Here is a 15,572-nt window from a genome sequence, read left to right as displayed (position 1 = left end):
ATGCAGGCTTGTTCTCCGCAGCCCCTGGGTGCTGCTCGAGCCAAAATGTGGTGCCTGCCGCTGTACCGGGGCATGAGAAAAGAACGGAGCCTCACTAACTCCCTCCAAACTGAGGATGGCTCTGTCTCTTCTGTCTGAAGATAAAAACCACACAGAAGCAAACTTTCGTGGCTGTCTCCCAAAGGATTTCTGCGCCTGCCAAGAGGGATGGCCATCGCCCATCTCCTCGGGGCCATGGGCATCACACCTGATGTGGCATTTCTGTGGTGATGTCTCCCCACGGACCAGCACATGGCATTTTGTCAGTGGCAAACACCTCACTAGGAGATGACAGTTCAGTGCAGGACAAACACATCCAGGGTACCCAAAATGGCCTCCTGTTTGCTGGCCTTGAACACAGATGCACAGAATGTTTGTCAGTTGTAGTGGTTTCATGTACCTTGATGGCTAAACCTTCCACTGGGGAAAATCAGGACCAGGCCTAGAAACATCAGGTGGAAGTTGTGACCAGCTACAACTGATTTGAAGAGGACATTATCCAACACTTTCTCTGGTGCCCTAGATACTGCAGTACTAGCACAAACTTTAAGAGGCCACATGTCCTCTCCCAGCCCCTTACTTTACAACTTCAGTGCAATCCTCCCATCTCCCTATACTTCAGCATATCTCCACCATGGTACAAACAAAACCCCTTTATTACTATTGGTGTGCATCGTTTTGCATTTGGCAGTTAGTGCCAGCCGGAGAGCAAAGCCCCCTGGACACTCACAGTCAGCAGTGACAAGTTCATCCTCTCTCGGGTACAAATCAGCCTTTTGGCTCATCAACACCTGGCCCTTCCACAGGCTCTCAGCAAGGAAGCCACTGAGAGGGTGGGTGTCAAGAGGATGGACCAGACTCCTTTCAGTGGTGCCCAATGACAGGATGAGGGGCAACGGGCACAGACTGAAGCACAGGAGGTTCCATCTGAACATGAGGAGAAACTTCTTTCCTGTGAGCCCTGAAACAGGCTGCCCAGAGAGGCTGTGGAGTCTCCTTCTCTGGAGACATTCAAGTCCACCTGGACACGACCCTGTGTGATCTGCTCTGTGACCCTGCGTGAGCAGGTGGGTTGGACTGGGGGATCTCCAGAGGTCCCTTCAACCCCAGCGAGTCTGGGATTCTGTGAGACACTTTTCCTCTGTGAACAGCTTCTGCTGGCACTACACACGGCCAAGTGCTGCCAGAATGGGAAAGAGCATCAGGTTCCCCGGGGCTGGGGGTTTTTGCTCAGTGGCCAGGTTAACTGATGGCTCACTGGGGTGGAAAATAGAGCAGATTTGTTTCTTGGTGACCTCAGCCAAGTCAGTTCTATGCCTTGTGCCTCTGTTTTCCTATTTGAAAAACCAAGGTAACAATGAGGATGTCTTTTGTAAATCACCCTGAAGTCTACCAATGAAAAGGCTTGGTTAAGAGACAGATATTAGTATTATCATACTCCTCATCCTTGTCAGTTGATTCATCATCTTCCCTTTCCTCCCAGCACTGCAGGCTTCACCCGCATCTAAAGACATCACTCACTGCAGCTCAGATGCTTCAGTATTGACATGAATGGAGGCTACATCAACACCCACCATGCTGGGGTGCCTGTCCTTCTCCTGCTCCGGTGGGTCACACTCCCCAAGGCTGGTACTGACCCTTCATGCAGCGCTGACCCTCTAACAGCAATGACGCTGGGATGCTGATGGGGTCAGCCCCATCTGCTGCTTGCTCAGGTGTGCTGGACACAAAAACACATCCCAGGAAATAGCGATTTCTTGTGCTCAGGGGAGTCTCCTCTGCCAGGAGAGCACTGCAAACCACCTCAAAATATCACAAGAATTGACTTACCACCGAGTCAAGGAACCTAATGCAGCACTCAAGCTCGAGTCGAGTTTCACAGAACTGCCGAAAGAGAAGCCTTCCGATCGGTTGCTTTTCGCATATGCTGCAGTAATCTCTGTCTAGAGGCAATAAAGAGAGGAAGAGAAGCATGAAAATGAGAAGAGCTTTGCCTTTTGGGTTGATTAGGAGTTCAAATCAGAACTGCCGTCTTCTCCCCACCACCATGTTCCAGGTATCCAAATACAAGTATAATTAATGGTTTTAAGGGTCAATAAATATAGGCTCAATTTGATAACAAAAATGTTCCGCAAAACCCATGCAGCTATTATGAAAGAATAATGTCACATTTTTCTGCGGTGGAAATAAGTGCACTCTGCAAACATTCTGCTCAGATGGGTGGTGGTTGCTGGTATGCGGGGAGAAAAGTACGAGTCCTTGAGATGGGAGTTGGACATTAAAGGGTAGGGAAAGCTGGAATCTGTGGAGACCTTCCTGGATGCCTCCTAGATATACACTACGGTGCCCCTCATCTCTGGAAATGCTCAGCTCACTCGCTGCTAAACAATTATTACAGATCATGTGTTTCCAAAAGTTTCAAAATTTCTGCTATTTACTCCTTGAGCATTAATGAATGGATGGAGCATAAGGCATCTCGCTGGCTTCTCTTTCACACAGCACTCCTTTACAGAACTGTATTTCCCCTTAAATGCCACATTTAATGCACTTAATGCATTCAGAACCATCATTCCTAGTAAAGCAAAAGGTCCTTTACCCATCACAGGGACTACCTGCAGGAAAACATGGGAGAAGGGCAGGCATTGCCAACTGGAATTGCACCAGTACAAATGCTGAGGGCTTTGGATATGTTTTTCTGGTGAGAGCAGCAAATCCCCCAGCCTGTTTGGAGCGGCAGTACTCGCTCGAGACACGTTATTCCTCTAGAAGTACACACATGTCAAACAACATACTGTGTTTCCTTGAGCGTTCCTCTCACCACCCTCCTCGCTGCCATATGGCACTTGCTGTTATTATGGAAACAACCAGCTTCTAAACACATAACACAGCACTGCAAACAGACATCCGAAACCCACACAAGTTGTCAGTGCCTTGGTTTCTCCTCTCTCTCCTGCAATGTCTTTTATTCCTCCTTTGCTTTGTCCCCCTGCACTCCTCAGCTCCGTCCACCCCAAGGAGAACACCAGGCAGGCACACGGCTGCAATGGAGCTTGTCTTTGCAGCAAAGGCTCCCAGCCAAAAGGCTCGTTCTTAACAGGTCATGGCCTGGGGATCGTGCCCTGCAAATAAATCTGGATTGAAATCACTGTGTAAATCCTAACTCAACCTCCAGTCTATCAGCAGTAAGCCCGTGACACCGGTCTGTTTGCATGAGCTGGAGCCTCCAGCGTGGAACATCACGACACAGACATTTGGTGAGAAAGCCATGGGGCTTGCTTGGATGCTGAGCAACCTTGGGGGTGTCTGTGAGAGTGGTACAAGCTTGTGCTGCTTCACCAAGTCGCTTTTTAAGTGGGAAGGTAACTGCTGCAGGGATGTGCAGACATGCAGAGCGCTAAGGTAAGGAAAGGGGCTTTGTAGTGCCTGAGTGGATCTAACCGGCAACTCCCAATGTCCCAGAGGTGGCACAAGGGCTGTGTAGCTCAGGTGAGCTCTCCTGGGAGGTCTGCAGGTTGAACTACATCTGCCTGATGCTGCTTTCTGCTACCTTGACTAACCCACTCTTCTGAGGGTATGAATAAAATATACACCGTGAATACTGGTAGCACACAGCCTGCTTGATGGCAGAACTCAACCCCTCCAGCAGCCCAAACCCGCAGCAAGATTCCTCACGTTAAATAAGCAGTGCAAAAAATGTGGCTGTATGAACTTGTAACAAAATAAAACACATAGGAACAAATGCATTAATCTGCTGCCTTGCCCTATATTTTCTCTCGTACAGCACTATTTGTTGCACGGTTACAACCCTTGTTGTACAAAATGCAGTTATTTTATCAAAGTTGTTATGGTAGGGTGACACTTGTAATAGCAGAGGATGCTCTTCTAACAAAAGGGCTACTGATATCAACTAAATAAGCATTCAAATGACACATCCAATAACAACATTGTAGCATAGCACGAAAAGAAAACAAGCAGCTAAACACTATTGCATATGTGGATAAATGAAACATAAAGAAGACACGAGCACAGACTTCCTCCTATGGTACATAACTTGGCCAACATGTGAGAAGGGCGACCTGTTCATAATGAGGAAAAAGGAAATACCAGAAATAATCTCAGCAAACACAAGAGCCAGAGCTGTTCCCTGGAGCCATCCACTCCTCGGTCATGTTCGTTTAAGTGCTCGGTATACCAATGTGGACGATAAACACATGATGCAACTGCTTTCATTCCTTGTAGGTGACACAAAATATTTTCTTAGGCCCTGATGTTGCCATTGGCCTCACTTAGTCAGCTAAAGGAGCCTGCTCTCAACTTGGGGTGCACGGGCCGTGGAGGGGACAAAGAAAGAAAAACACAGAAAGGACCAAAAAAAGGAGTGGAGTGTTTTATTACAGCAAGGAAAGGAGAAGTGTTTTAACAGCGTGTGGCACCCTGGAGGCCTGGCTGCGGCACCCCGAGCCGAGGGGAGGGGATGGGGACCAGGCGGGTACCACAGCCCGGGGCTCCTGGGCCTGCTCCTCGCGTCACTCTCGCTTTGCCTGCCAGTAAAAATATCCATCCAGTTTCAAAAGTTTAAAAAACAGAAAGAACGATTTCCTGAGGAAATGGAAATGTAAAACACTTGGAAGTGAAACCATATGCTTGTGATGATGAAGTGTAACTAAAACAGCTCTGAGAGTGATATCTTTGGTAGTCAGACCCTCCTGCTTCAGTGCAATCGTGTTTAACACCTGCAAAGTCACTCAAAATGGGGGTGAAAAGCTGGGTGGGTCAAAGCCCCAGGAAAACAGTCACTCCTCACTGACACCAGAATCCTAATTTACAAAATGTCAATACTGCAAACGAATTATCTTCCTAACAGAGTAACGACTTACAGATTAAAATGTTTATGAAAAGGTATTATATAAAAACCCATCATCAACATTCTTAAGATAAATGACATCTATTCGAAATTCTGCTTAATAGTTTTCCCATTTACTTCATACCTTACGTATTAAAATACTCCTTTAAAGAGCACCCAGCACACAGAACATATCAAAATAGTTACGCCTGCAAACAGCAAATGCCATCACCACTCAAAGTCTATGGCCAAATTTGTTCCCCCACAGATATTCTAGTAAGGTTCTGAAAAATATCTAAGGACAGGCCTAGAAAAAACAGTTCTATTAGTAAAATTTCATACCGATCCAAATACGCCATTGATGAAGTGAGAAACACAAAACAAGGTAAGAAAGAAAACTGCTGCCATTTATATCTCCAATCTTCAAGTAAAAGGGAAAATATCTAATATTTCAATTAGACAAAAGCCTCACTGTGCCTTGTGAAGACTTTTTCATCTTAATTTCGCATTTAAATACTTGGTATTTTTTTTGCAAAATGTCACCTTAGCAATTTTGGAGAGAAATTGAGGCTGAGAGATGAGGTTCCCCTGCTCTTTCACATTTGCAACATCCTTGTGGGTTTTGATGGGTTAGTGTTGAGCTACAGAACTGGGTGAGGACTTTTGGCTCAGAAACCAGTCTTTTCTGATACTGCTTCATCCAGTGTAAACTGCAGGTGTCTAAGAGAGACTGCTATGGAAAGTTGTAATTCTATTTCTGGGCTTCTGTTGTTGTTTTGAAGGGCTACTAATCCACCACCTGTGACCAGCTGGAGAGGTTTCCTCCTGTACATGTCTGTGGGGAGGGATGAGCTCAGTTTAAATCTCACTTTTCAAGTCTACAAAAGCCAGGAACACCTTTCCAGCTTTTTGGTCATTGCTGGTATGGTAAACAATTGCACTTATGGACTATCTATTAAGTAGCATTTTATTTTCCTTTTTAAAATGCTGGAATACCAAGAGAAGACATTTCAAATAAATGCATGCAGAATCACCAAGACATGTACCACGCTGCTGCACAGGAAAATCTGGACTTGGCCTCTGGATCTCTGCTCTCCTTGGCATTAAATCAGCCTAGATTAAAACTGAGTTAGGTCCAAATGCAATGTAATTTTGCTGCCTGGAAAAACAAAACAAAACAAACCAACAACCAACCACCATCACCATCAAAAGAACCCCAAACACACCAAAAAAGCCCTCCTTGATGCCTGGAAACCCCAAAGTGGATGTAGGAAGAATCGATTGTTCTTTTCCTGCTCATGCTCAATGACCCAAGATGAGAACTCATCTTCCCTTTCCTTTGTTTTTTTCTTTAAGGTGAAGCAAAATCTTTCCAACAGATGGTTTTTGACATATATTATTTATCTGCTGCTCTCTTCCTCTAGCCTTCTCTAGTCCAGAACAACAGAAAACACACCAAACCCATGGAAGAAAGAATTTGAACACAAGGGAACCCTCAGTCCATTCTCTCAAGCTGGACAATTGGGAGCAGCATCAGAGCCAGATGTTTGTAAGAATGTTGGCGCACAAGAAGTAAAACATGATTCTTCCAAGGGGCTGAGGCCTGTCAAAGTGGTTCCCACCAGCCCGGGGATGGATGGAAACTTCAGCTAGAGATGTCCCAAAACTGCACGCCTCCCTCCTCATCCAAACTTGGGGACAATGCTGCTAAAAGAGATTCTAACCAGCCCAACCCAAATCTAACACCACTTCTGGGTTTTTTTTGCTCATCTTTGCTTTCTACATATAAGCTTTCTTGAAGAGGCACACAATGAAAAGGAGGACAAAAGCAGGAACTAAAAGCAAGATAAAAATTATGCAGCCTGATTGAACTAAATAGACTCTCACAAGCCATCATACAGTGTGCACTTGTAGCAATTTCCTTCTTTTTGTCAAAAAAAAGAAGACCAAAGCCTTTAAAGTTTATAGAGTTGTTTTGTGTCCAGCCAGGATACTAATGGAAAACAAATTGCATTTTTAAACACTGAATAACCCCCTTTAGAGCTATATTCATATAAATACATTTTTCATGTAAAACCAGCAAGTCTAACACTGGTGCTTATAAATATGTCTTATAATTCACTGCTGCTCTTCTCCAGCCAAAAGTAGATTTACCACTGTCTACATACAAACTTAATAAACAGTACATACTAAACCGCCCAGTCTTTGAGCCTGATGAAAGTTGCTTCTTATCAAAGGCTCCTTTGTGGATGCTTTAAAAGGATTTAAATTGCTTTGATTGCATTATTAACAGTGTCTGTGTTGCTCTTTTATTTCAAAATAATCTGAAAAGCTGGAACATTAGCTCTTGCACTCCACAAAAGGCCATTTTCCATCTCTAATAAATATGCTTTAATACAAAAGATAATCCCTGTGTCCAAAAGCAAGATGCCAAGATTGGCCATGTTAACACTTCTGCAGACCCACTTATTACCCTCTGATTTTTTGATGGCCTTCAGTGCTGGAGATGGCAAAGCCAGTCAGAACTTCATAAACTTTGCTGGAAACCCATGTACTTGCAGTTAAAAACACAGCAGGCTTCTCTCTTTGAGAATCTGAAAATACAGGCACCCTTCTGATGGAGAAACATGGATGTTGCTGTTTAAACTGTAGAACCTGGCCAAGAACATGTACCATAAGGTGGTGAGGGATCTCCTTTTCATGGTGACTACTCGAGAATGCTGCAGGAATGGGAGAAAGTAACAGATGGGAAGTTTCTCGTTCTTTTTGTCTGTTTTTCCTCTGTTCGGGGGTTTGTTTGGTTTGGTTTGTTGTTTTTAATTTTATTTAATTTATTTTTATTTTTTTCTTCAATACGGAAACGTATTGTTGAGAGGCTGAGGACTTTCCGTTTGCCCCGTCTCCAGCAACGCATTTACAAAATGAGGCAAGCCAGCTGGTTAGAGATACGAGATAGGAACAAAAATGTCTCATTGCAGTTCATGAAAAAATTCCCAGGAACCGTGGCAGTAAGTCACATTACAAAAGCCTAAGGAAAGCAGCTCGGCTCCCATGGGAATGCAGTTACCAGTACAACTAACGCTGTGTGTCCTGTAGACCCCAGCGGCACGCTGGATTTATAACACGGGGCTAACAGCACCACTCGACCTCAAAGCAGCGTGGCCAGAATAAGTATATTAAAGCGTGCGAGCCCAAAGTGCTCCTGGATAGCCCTGCGGCTCCTCGCTATTTGCTTGCGACGCAAACGCCCGGAATGGAAATTTAGTTCAAGGGAGCACAACAGAGTCTTTTTATACATTAACCGCTATACTGCTCCATAACTCCACCTGGCACTTCACAGAGGTTAAAAATGACGCCGCAGCCCCTGTCTTGGAGAGTGTTTCTCTTGGCAGGGCCGGAGCTGTGCAGGTGCAGGATAGAAATGCCGAAGCCAAGGTCTGCGATGAAGTTGTGTTGCTCGTGGCAAAAGCACACTCCCTCGAACAATAAATATTTCATCTGTTTTCTTTATTTTTAATAAAATACGGGAATTTTTACGATCTATGACAGGATAATGGCTTGACAGATTCCTCATTTTAAACAGCAGCTCGTCTTGGTCTGTTAAAACCAGCACTTCATGGCTGGGGAAAGCTCTAGGCTGTGCATATGAAGCCCTGGAGAAGAACACATTTTTCAGTCTTGGTTGATTTTTTCCCCTTGAATTTAGGATTTACTACAAAAAAACTTGGGAGATCCCCATCTATGCTGTTACAGTGAGCGCTGCTTTGGCACCGGCTACACAAGTTTAATGAATTAAACTTACAAATGCAATCAAGCTTACTCGAGACAACGGAATCACCCCGAACCGGTTTCAAGTCCTGCCAACTTAAATTTCTCTGCTTGTCAGCTGTCTCTTAAAAACAAACAAAATTTAATCTCCTGATCACCGAACATCTAATGTAATTATTCAGATGCAGACAGTGTTTACTTTGTATAACTTCCCTTATTTCCACTCTTTTCATGGTACTAGGATACAGGGATAAACTCCACACATCACAGCAGCATTACACTGAAGATGGAAACTGTCCAAACCTTAAAGCTGGACCAATACGGAAAAAAATGTTTGGAGAATATTGTAACAAATTCGCAGTTAGATACACTTCAGTGATATATATGGATCTTGTCCTTCTTTTTTTGAAAGCAGCTGTACTAAAGCTTTGCTCCTAGAATTTTCTTTGAAAGTCAGATCCCACACAACAGTTGCATAAATACGTTTGCACGGGTATTTGAACCAGAACACGTATGTAGCTTTGTTGATTTTGGACAAAGATTTTGGCAGGAGGGATAACAACCCACTCACCCTTTTTGTAGCAGCAGCAGGAGGATCAAATGAGACCCTGTGAGCTCAATACGGTCACCACACAGAAAAACAGGAGAGGGGTCCAGAGCCAGGGGAGGGACCCTCGGGTGTCTCAGGGGAGACATTTGGTCACCCAGCCTTGTGCCAAGAGCACAGGGAAATGCCGAGGAGAGAATGCTCTGCCCAGAAACGAGACTGTTCACCAGTGGAGGACAAACTCTCAACCTAACAAAATCCGTGTTTCTCTGCTGAGTTGTTCCAGCCCTCCTTCAACAGAATCACAGAATCACAGAATCGACTGGGTTGGAAAAGACCTCAGAGATCATCAAGTCCAACCCTTGGTCCAACTCTAGTCCGTTTACTAGATCATGGCACTAAGTGCCATGTCCAATCTCAGTTTAAAAACCTCCAGGGACGGTGAGTCCAGCACCTCCCCGGGCCGCCATTCCAATGCCTGACCACTCTCTCCATAAAGAATTTCTTTCTAATATCCAGCCTAAATTTCCCCTGGCAGAGTTGAAGCCCATGGCCCCTTGTCCTATTGCTGACTGCCTGGGAGAAGAGCCCAATCCCCACCTGGCTAGAACTGCCCTTCAGGTAGCTCTAGAGAGTGCTGAGCTCACCTCTAAGCCTCCTCTTCTCCAGACTAAACAAGCCCAGCTCCCTTAGCCTCTCCCCATGGGTCTTGTGTTCAAGTCCCTTCCCCAGTCGTGTTGCTCTGCTCTGGACCCGCTCCAGCACTTCAATCTCTTTCCTGAACTGAGTGGCCCAGAACTGAACACAATACTCCAGGTGTGGCCTCCCCAATGCAGAGCACAGGGGAAGGATCACTGCCCTTGTCCTGCTGACCACCCTATTTTTGATACAGGATCTTTTGATACGCTTCTGGTTTCTTCTAACAGTTACTTGTCCAGGCAACTGCATCCTTTGCACGTGGGTCACTGGTCAAGCCCTGAGTTCAAAAGCAGATGGCAGATACCGCAGGGTCAAGAGGTTTACCTTGAGAAGATGGAGCTTGCCATTAAAGTCTGAGCCACTTTAATTTATAGAAGCAAAAATGTATACTGTTGCTTGAAACAGGGAGTGCAGGGAAAGGCGACAAATAACTCATACAAATAATGAAGGTGATCTTTAAGCCTGATGAAATGGGTGGAAAGATTGCCATCAATTCCAGCGGGTCTTTGATCAAGCCTCAGTTTCCCAACTCTGTCAAGCACAACTTACGTGAACAAAACTCAGTCTGTCTCTTAGCTCCACAGTCAACATGGGCATCAGGAAATCTGGATTGTGAATGTGCAACAGGAATCATTTAAAATCTTTTTTGAACTGAAATTATTAGGTACCAGGTTCTTAAACACATCCTTTCTTTTGCATTTGGCTACCAGTTAGAATAATAGTGCACAGAAAGGGAACAGAAAGCAAGTAAGAGCAGGGAGACGGACTGACTGATAGACAGATGGACAGGACAATTCTGCTAGTTAAAAAATTCAGATGACTAGTAGTAAGCTGGCACTGAGTCAATGGCTTTGACGAGCTTTCCTGAGCACAGTGTCTGAACTGCTGCCTTCACGGCTGGTCCCAAAGCCATTCAGGGCATGGTGGGCTCCAGACCGCTCCACGCTGATCACACAAGACGCACCATCACCAAGGTTTCCCAAGACTCGACTGTGGCGGTTGGTTTACAGCCCCAGGGGAAGGGTTGCCCACACCGTAACTGTGACCACCGCTCTGCCTAGAAAAGGAGGTTTTTTATCTTCTTCAACGACTTTCAACAATGTCTCTGCGGCAAGGCCAGAGGAATGGAAAAAATCCCCCAAATAAATATGAAAGCTCACCTCAGAAGTGCCCTGGGAAATTCAGGGAACAAACACTTGGTTGTTCTCATTTTGTTCTGCTTTGGATTGGGATGACAGAACTGGATGATTTGTCCTCAAAGAAGGTAGCTACTGTGATTTTTTTTTTTTGAGGGGGGAGGAGACAACTTTTATGTCCAATCTTAAAGATTTTAACACAAATACCAAACTTATTTTCTATTCAGTGCTGTTATTTAGACACTCTTGCCTGCTAATATTCTGAGTAATATGTGCTGAAAGAAAATTTCAGTAAAAGTTGTAATTTGAATGTTTAAGGTTATGAAATCTACAGAACTGTTGCTGTTGTACATAGCACAAAATAAACACCTCGATTCCAGGAAACCAAAGGAGACATCTTGTGAATCGCTTTCTTAACACCAAAAGACTTCTGCAAACCTACTCTGTGACTTCAAAACCAGGCTGGGTAGAAACCAAAGCGGCCGTCAAGACTAAACCTTCAGCAGGTCAATAAAATGGCAGGATGCACAGGGACACCAGCACAGTCATTCTGCAAACACATATTTAAGCAGCGTACGTTGTGGCGGGCACATAATAAAACTATTCATGGGGATTACTGACTCTGCACGACGTTTGATAGTCACTGCAAGTTCTAAACATCTCGCTCATTTTATTAGCGATTCCTTTAATGAAATACTAGATGGTATTAGTTGGTGCTTCATCGCTAAATTTTTCTTTTCCTTTCAGTTTTTCTCCTGATGTTTTGAAACCCCAAACTTCAAGTATAACAAAACTCCACAATCTTAGGCTAGTAAGTTATTTTTCTAAGTGTTTGTCAATCTCAGCCTCTAAAAAAATTGCAAAATAAGCTCAACCATCAACCTAAATAATCAGAGACAATAATACACTGGGAAAAAAAAGAATCTATCTTCAATAATTTTAAGGGGTATCACAGACCTTTGACAATGCTGCTAAATTACCACTTAACTGAAGCTTTTGTCCAACTACAAGTGCAATGATGCCAACACTGCCTTTAGCTCGGTTTAGAGCCACAGGCTGGTTTGCTGCCTGAGCAGCAACAGCCCCCCGAGTGGGTGTGAAGGAGCTGAGCTGCTGAGTAAAATCGATCTGGAAAATGGAAAAGAGATTTTAAAGTCATTTAGAAACCCCAAATACACTAAAAGGAACTTGTGCGAGAGGGGACTGCCAACAGAAAGTATGGTTTTTGTCCTTCTTGACTTAAGTCTGCAGTGCTAAGGATCTCTTCAAATCATATTACTGAGATGGATGTAGAGAGTGTCCAGACACAAGAACCATGAACTAAAAAAAATGCAGTTTTAGAGAGAACTTTGTCTTCATTCTTATGAAAACGGGGTTGTCATAGGGAAAATAAGTGAGAACTTCAACCATCTTAAAAGTTATTCCAGTTGTACTTTTTCACTTTATCTCTTCATTTTTTTCCTGTCATTTCTTGGTTTAGTTTCACGCTGTAATATGAATAATGTCTTACCCTTATAAAGTGGTTTTTTTACCCATAATATTTGGTTTCCTAAATTTCAACATACAACCACAAATGTTCAGCAACACAAAACAATGGTGTTCAGATCTGCAAAACAAGAAGCCCAGACCATCGCTTCCAAAATTACAGAAAGAATTTCAGCAGACAGACGATAAAATTAACAAGAACTGCAACTAGTGTTCCCTACCTCATAAATAGTGCTCTGGTATTTTGGTGCTGAAAACATATTTAGATAGTTTGCTTCTCACTTGGAAGACGACACTTCAACCTGCCTCAGTACTACGTGTTTGATCTGAAGAACCAGATCAATAACTGAGATCCCCATGCATGCCCCAAGTGTTCTCCAGTGGCTTTCCAGGCAAATAGTATTAAAAAAGGGCACTGAAACCTAATCTAAACTTCTATACCAGACCACCACATGGCAAGGAACAGCACTGGTGTGGTAAGAGCAGCATCACAACTAGATGTCATTAGTCCTTTGAGAAACCTGTTCCCGAGTTATTCCGGCCAAGAACATACAGGGAGATGAGTGAGATGATCATGGGATTATCTCCACCTGAGGAAACTCTGTAACAGCTCACGCTGCCTTTTACTGTTTGGGTGACACCACCTTCTCTCTGTGTCCATAAATATGAAGTGATGCTCTGAGATAAAGTGCTCATAGGACCCTTTTCCTGAGGGAAAGGATCACTTACGTGGCTGCCTTTTAGATTCTGGTTGCCCTCTCAATTCTACCACCAAAACCAGTAGCCTCTTGTGCTTGTACCTTCCTGCTGACCTCCAGAATGTGTAGGGTAGAAGCTGTATGTGGTTTTTGGTGCTTGGATGTTTAGAGCAAGCTGTCACTTCACCAGCAATATTCTGTGGCCTATCTGCATAGCTAGACTGCTCCTGTTACTTCAGGAATGAGTGCAAGGAGTGGAAGGAGTTCACCAAATACAAAGTCAAGATTGCCCTGTGAAATTATACCCTTAGAGGTATGCAGATATGGGAACACCAAGTACAGTGAGCTCGGCTGGAAGAGAATCATCAGCTAAGGGCTAACACCTCCATGGCCAGGACTGAGGTGCACTGTCTTCTGAGTCCCCAGGTTAGCCCAGGAACTGCACAGAAGACAGGGATTTCCTCTTCGGCAGACACATAAAATGTACTTCTATGAAAGGAAAAGGGAAAAGAAGGGATGGAAAAGAAGAGCCACATGGCTGATCTGAAAGGAAAGCATGTTTGCAACGACACCGAAACATTAGAGACATTGTTCAAGTGCAGTTCATCCTTGCAAAAATATTATCCTCGTCGCGATGCCAAGGTCGGTGAAAGTATGGGCTATCTGCCATGGAAGTGCTGGGTATTTAGGCTAGACCTGTCATGGGGCTTATTTACTCTCTGCGCCCAACATTTCAGACACACTCAAGTGTAGTGTTCATGTCTTGGCAGGAACTTCTCATTCATGCACTTTCTCCTGGTCCTCTTTGATGAATCTTCCTCCTCCGACATCACGGCGGTTGAAATTTCATTGCTTGCTGAGAAAACCAACACTGATTAATTCCATCCTACTTGCATGGAAGAGGTAAAGTATGCAGGTCTCTAGCCAGGGACCAGGAAATCCCTGCTGCTTACATGCCACATTGAATAAGCAGCCCATGGTTGAGGCCATTGGACTTCAACAGTCTTCATTCCACCCGCAGGAAAGCAGCAATTAACCGTAGCAGCATGGGGAGCAAACAGGAAGTAATGCAACACATTCACTTTTGATTAGAGATTTTTTCTTTTATAAGACATAATATTCCACATATTCAGCTGTAGTCTTACATTGACACACTCCAAATTATTAAAGGAACGTGATTGAGGTTGCAAAGCTAAGCCTCAAAACCTAGGAAAAACCTAAATTACTGTTGCCCATGTAGCCTGAATGCCATTCCTGACTGTGCGTGTGTTCTGGTACAGTCTTGTAATTAAAGACTTGTAATTACATCACTGCGAACTGTTTTTCCCACAAGACCTTTGCCTCATTCAACACATAGAACGGACAGTGCTTACTTAATGAGCAGCTATTCAGCATTTTGTTTTCTCCCCCGGTTCAGTGTGTGGCCCTAGACTTTATTTACTCCACAGCAGTCAGGCCTGCTCTGAAGACACAGTGATTCATCTCCCCATGGACCTTTCTGCGGCATTCTCCACCGTAGCCTTTGAATACTTCACACGTCCTCATGGATCTAGTTTCACACCACCTCTGGGAGACAACGAGGATGTCATTAGTCCAGTTTTACAGACGGGAAACTTAAACACGTGAAGATTCAGAGAAAAAGTATCCACCGACTTGATTTTCGTGTATTTAACCTTATATGCCGTTCTCTCTGTTCACAACTACTCTCCCATTTGCTTTAGTTTCAGATGTTGCTACTGAGACACAAAAATCTCAAGGCAGCTACTCAGAAAATGAAAAATGCACAATTAGAGGCCAACTGTGAAAATCTGTTTTAAGTGACCTGCCTGTCATCACGTAAGACCTGGTTTGACCAGCATCCCTGTCCAGTTCCCTAGCGTGTTATTCAACTGCTTTGGCCATTTCCTTTGATGCTGCAAATCCCTATTTAAATTTATCACACACCTTTTACCTCATGCAATAAGTGAGTCAGTCATTCCATCCACCTTTATTAGACAACCCAGTTTCATCCCCAGACTAACTCAGTCTTTTCAACTTACTGCATTAGGGCTCCTGGGAAGAAAACCAAGCATGTGATACACACCGAGAGATGAATTTAAGCTGCATAGGCAGCGTTAATTCAATATCCATTTTAGGTGCTCATTGTTTTAACACACATTTTTGCACGTTTAATATCCTAAGCTTTTAAGCAACTGGAAAACTGGAGAAAAAAATATGTTGTAGACCAACAGAGAAGCTGTTGATAAGAAGAGCTCACACAAAAGGCCGGGAACTTTCAAATTGGCAGCTTGAAGAATGTTCTTTTATTACAGCTTTCCCTGAGCTCTTTCCTAAGTTTTCTTCAAAACAGAAACTCC

The 15,572-nt window shown here is 44.0% G+C and overlaps 1 protein-coding gene across 1 annotated transcript in view; it reads right to left on the bottom strand.

Annotated features, from left to right (window-relative positions):
- Positions 1–15,572, bottom strand: part of GRK5 (G protein-coupled receptor kinase 5) — a gene marked incomplete at its 5' end in the record, with an annotated part of 162,648 nt that overhangs the window by 51,975 nt on the left and 95,101 nt on the right. Inside the window, one exon of the mRNA XM_080347887.1 lies at positions 1,870–1,982. Coding sequence (XP_080204013.1) covers positions 1,870–1,982 — 113 coding nt within the window. The remainder of the gene's footprint in view (positions 1–1,869; positions 1,983–15,572) is intronic.

Source organism: Nesoenas mayeri, assembly GCF_963082525.1.
Source record: "Nesoenas mayeri genome assembly, chromosome: 7".
Taxonomy (NCBI): domain Eukaryota; kingdom Metazoa; phylum Chordata; class Aves; order Columbiformes; family Columbidae; genus Nesoenas; species Nesoenas mayeri.
Note: the sequence above shows the minus strand (reverse complement) of the source record. Positions and strands in the feature narration are given on the sequence as shown.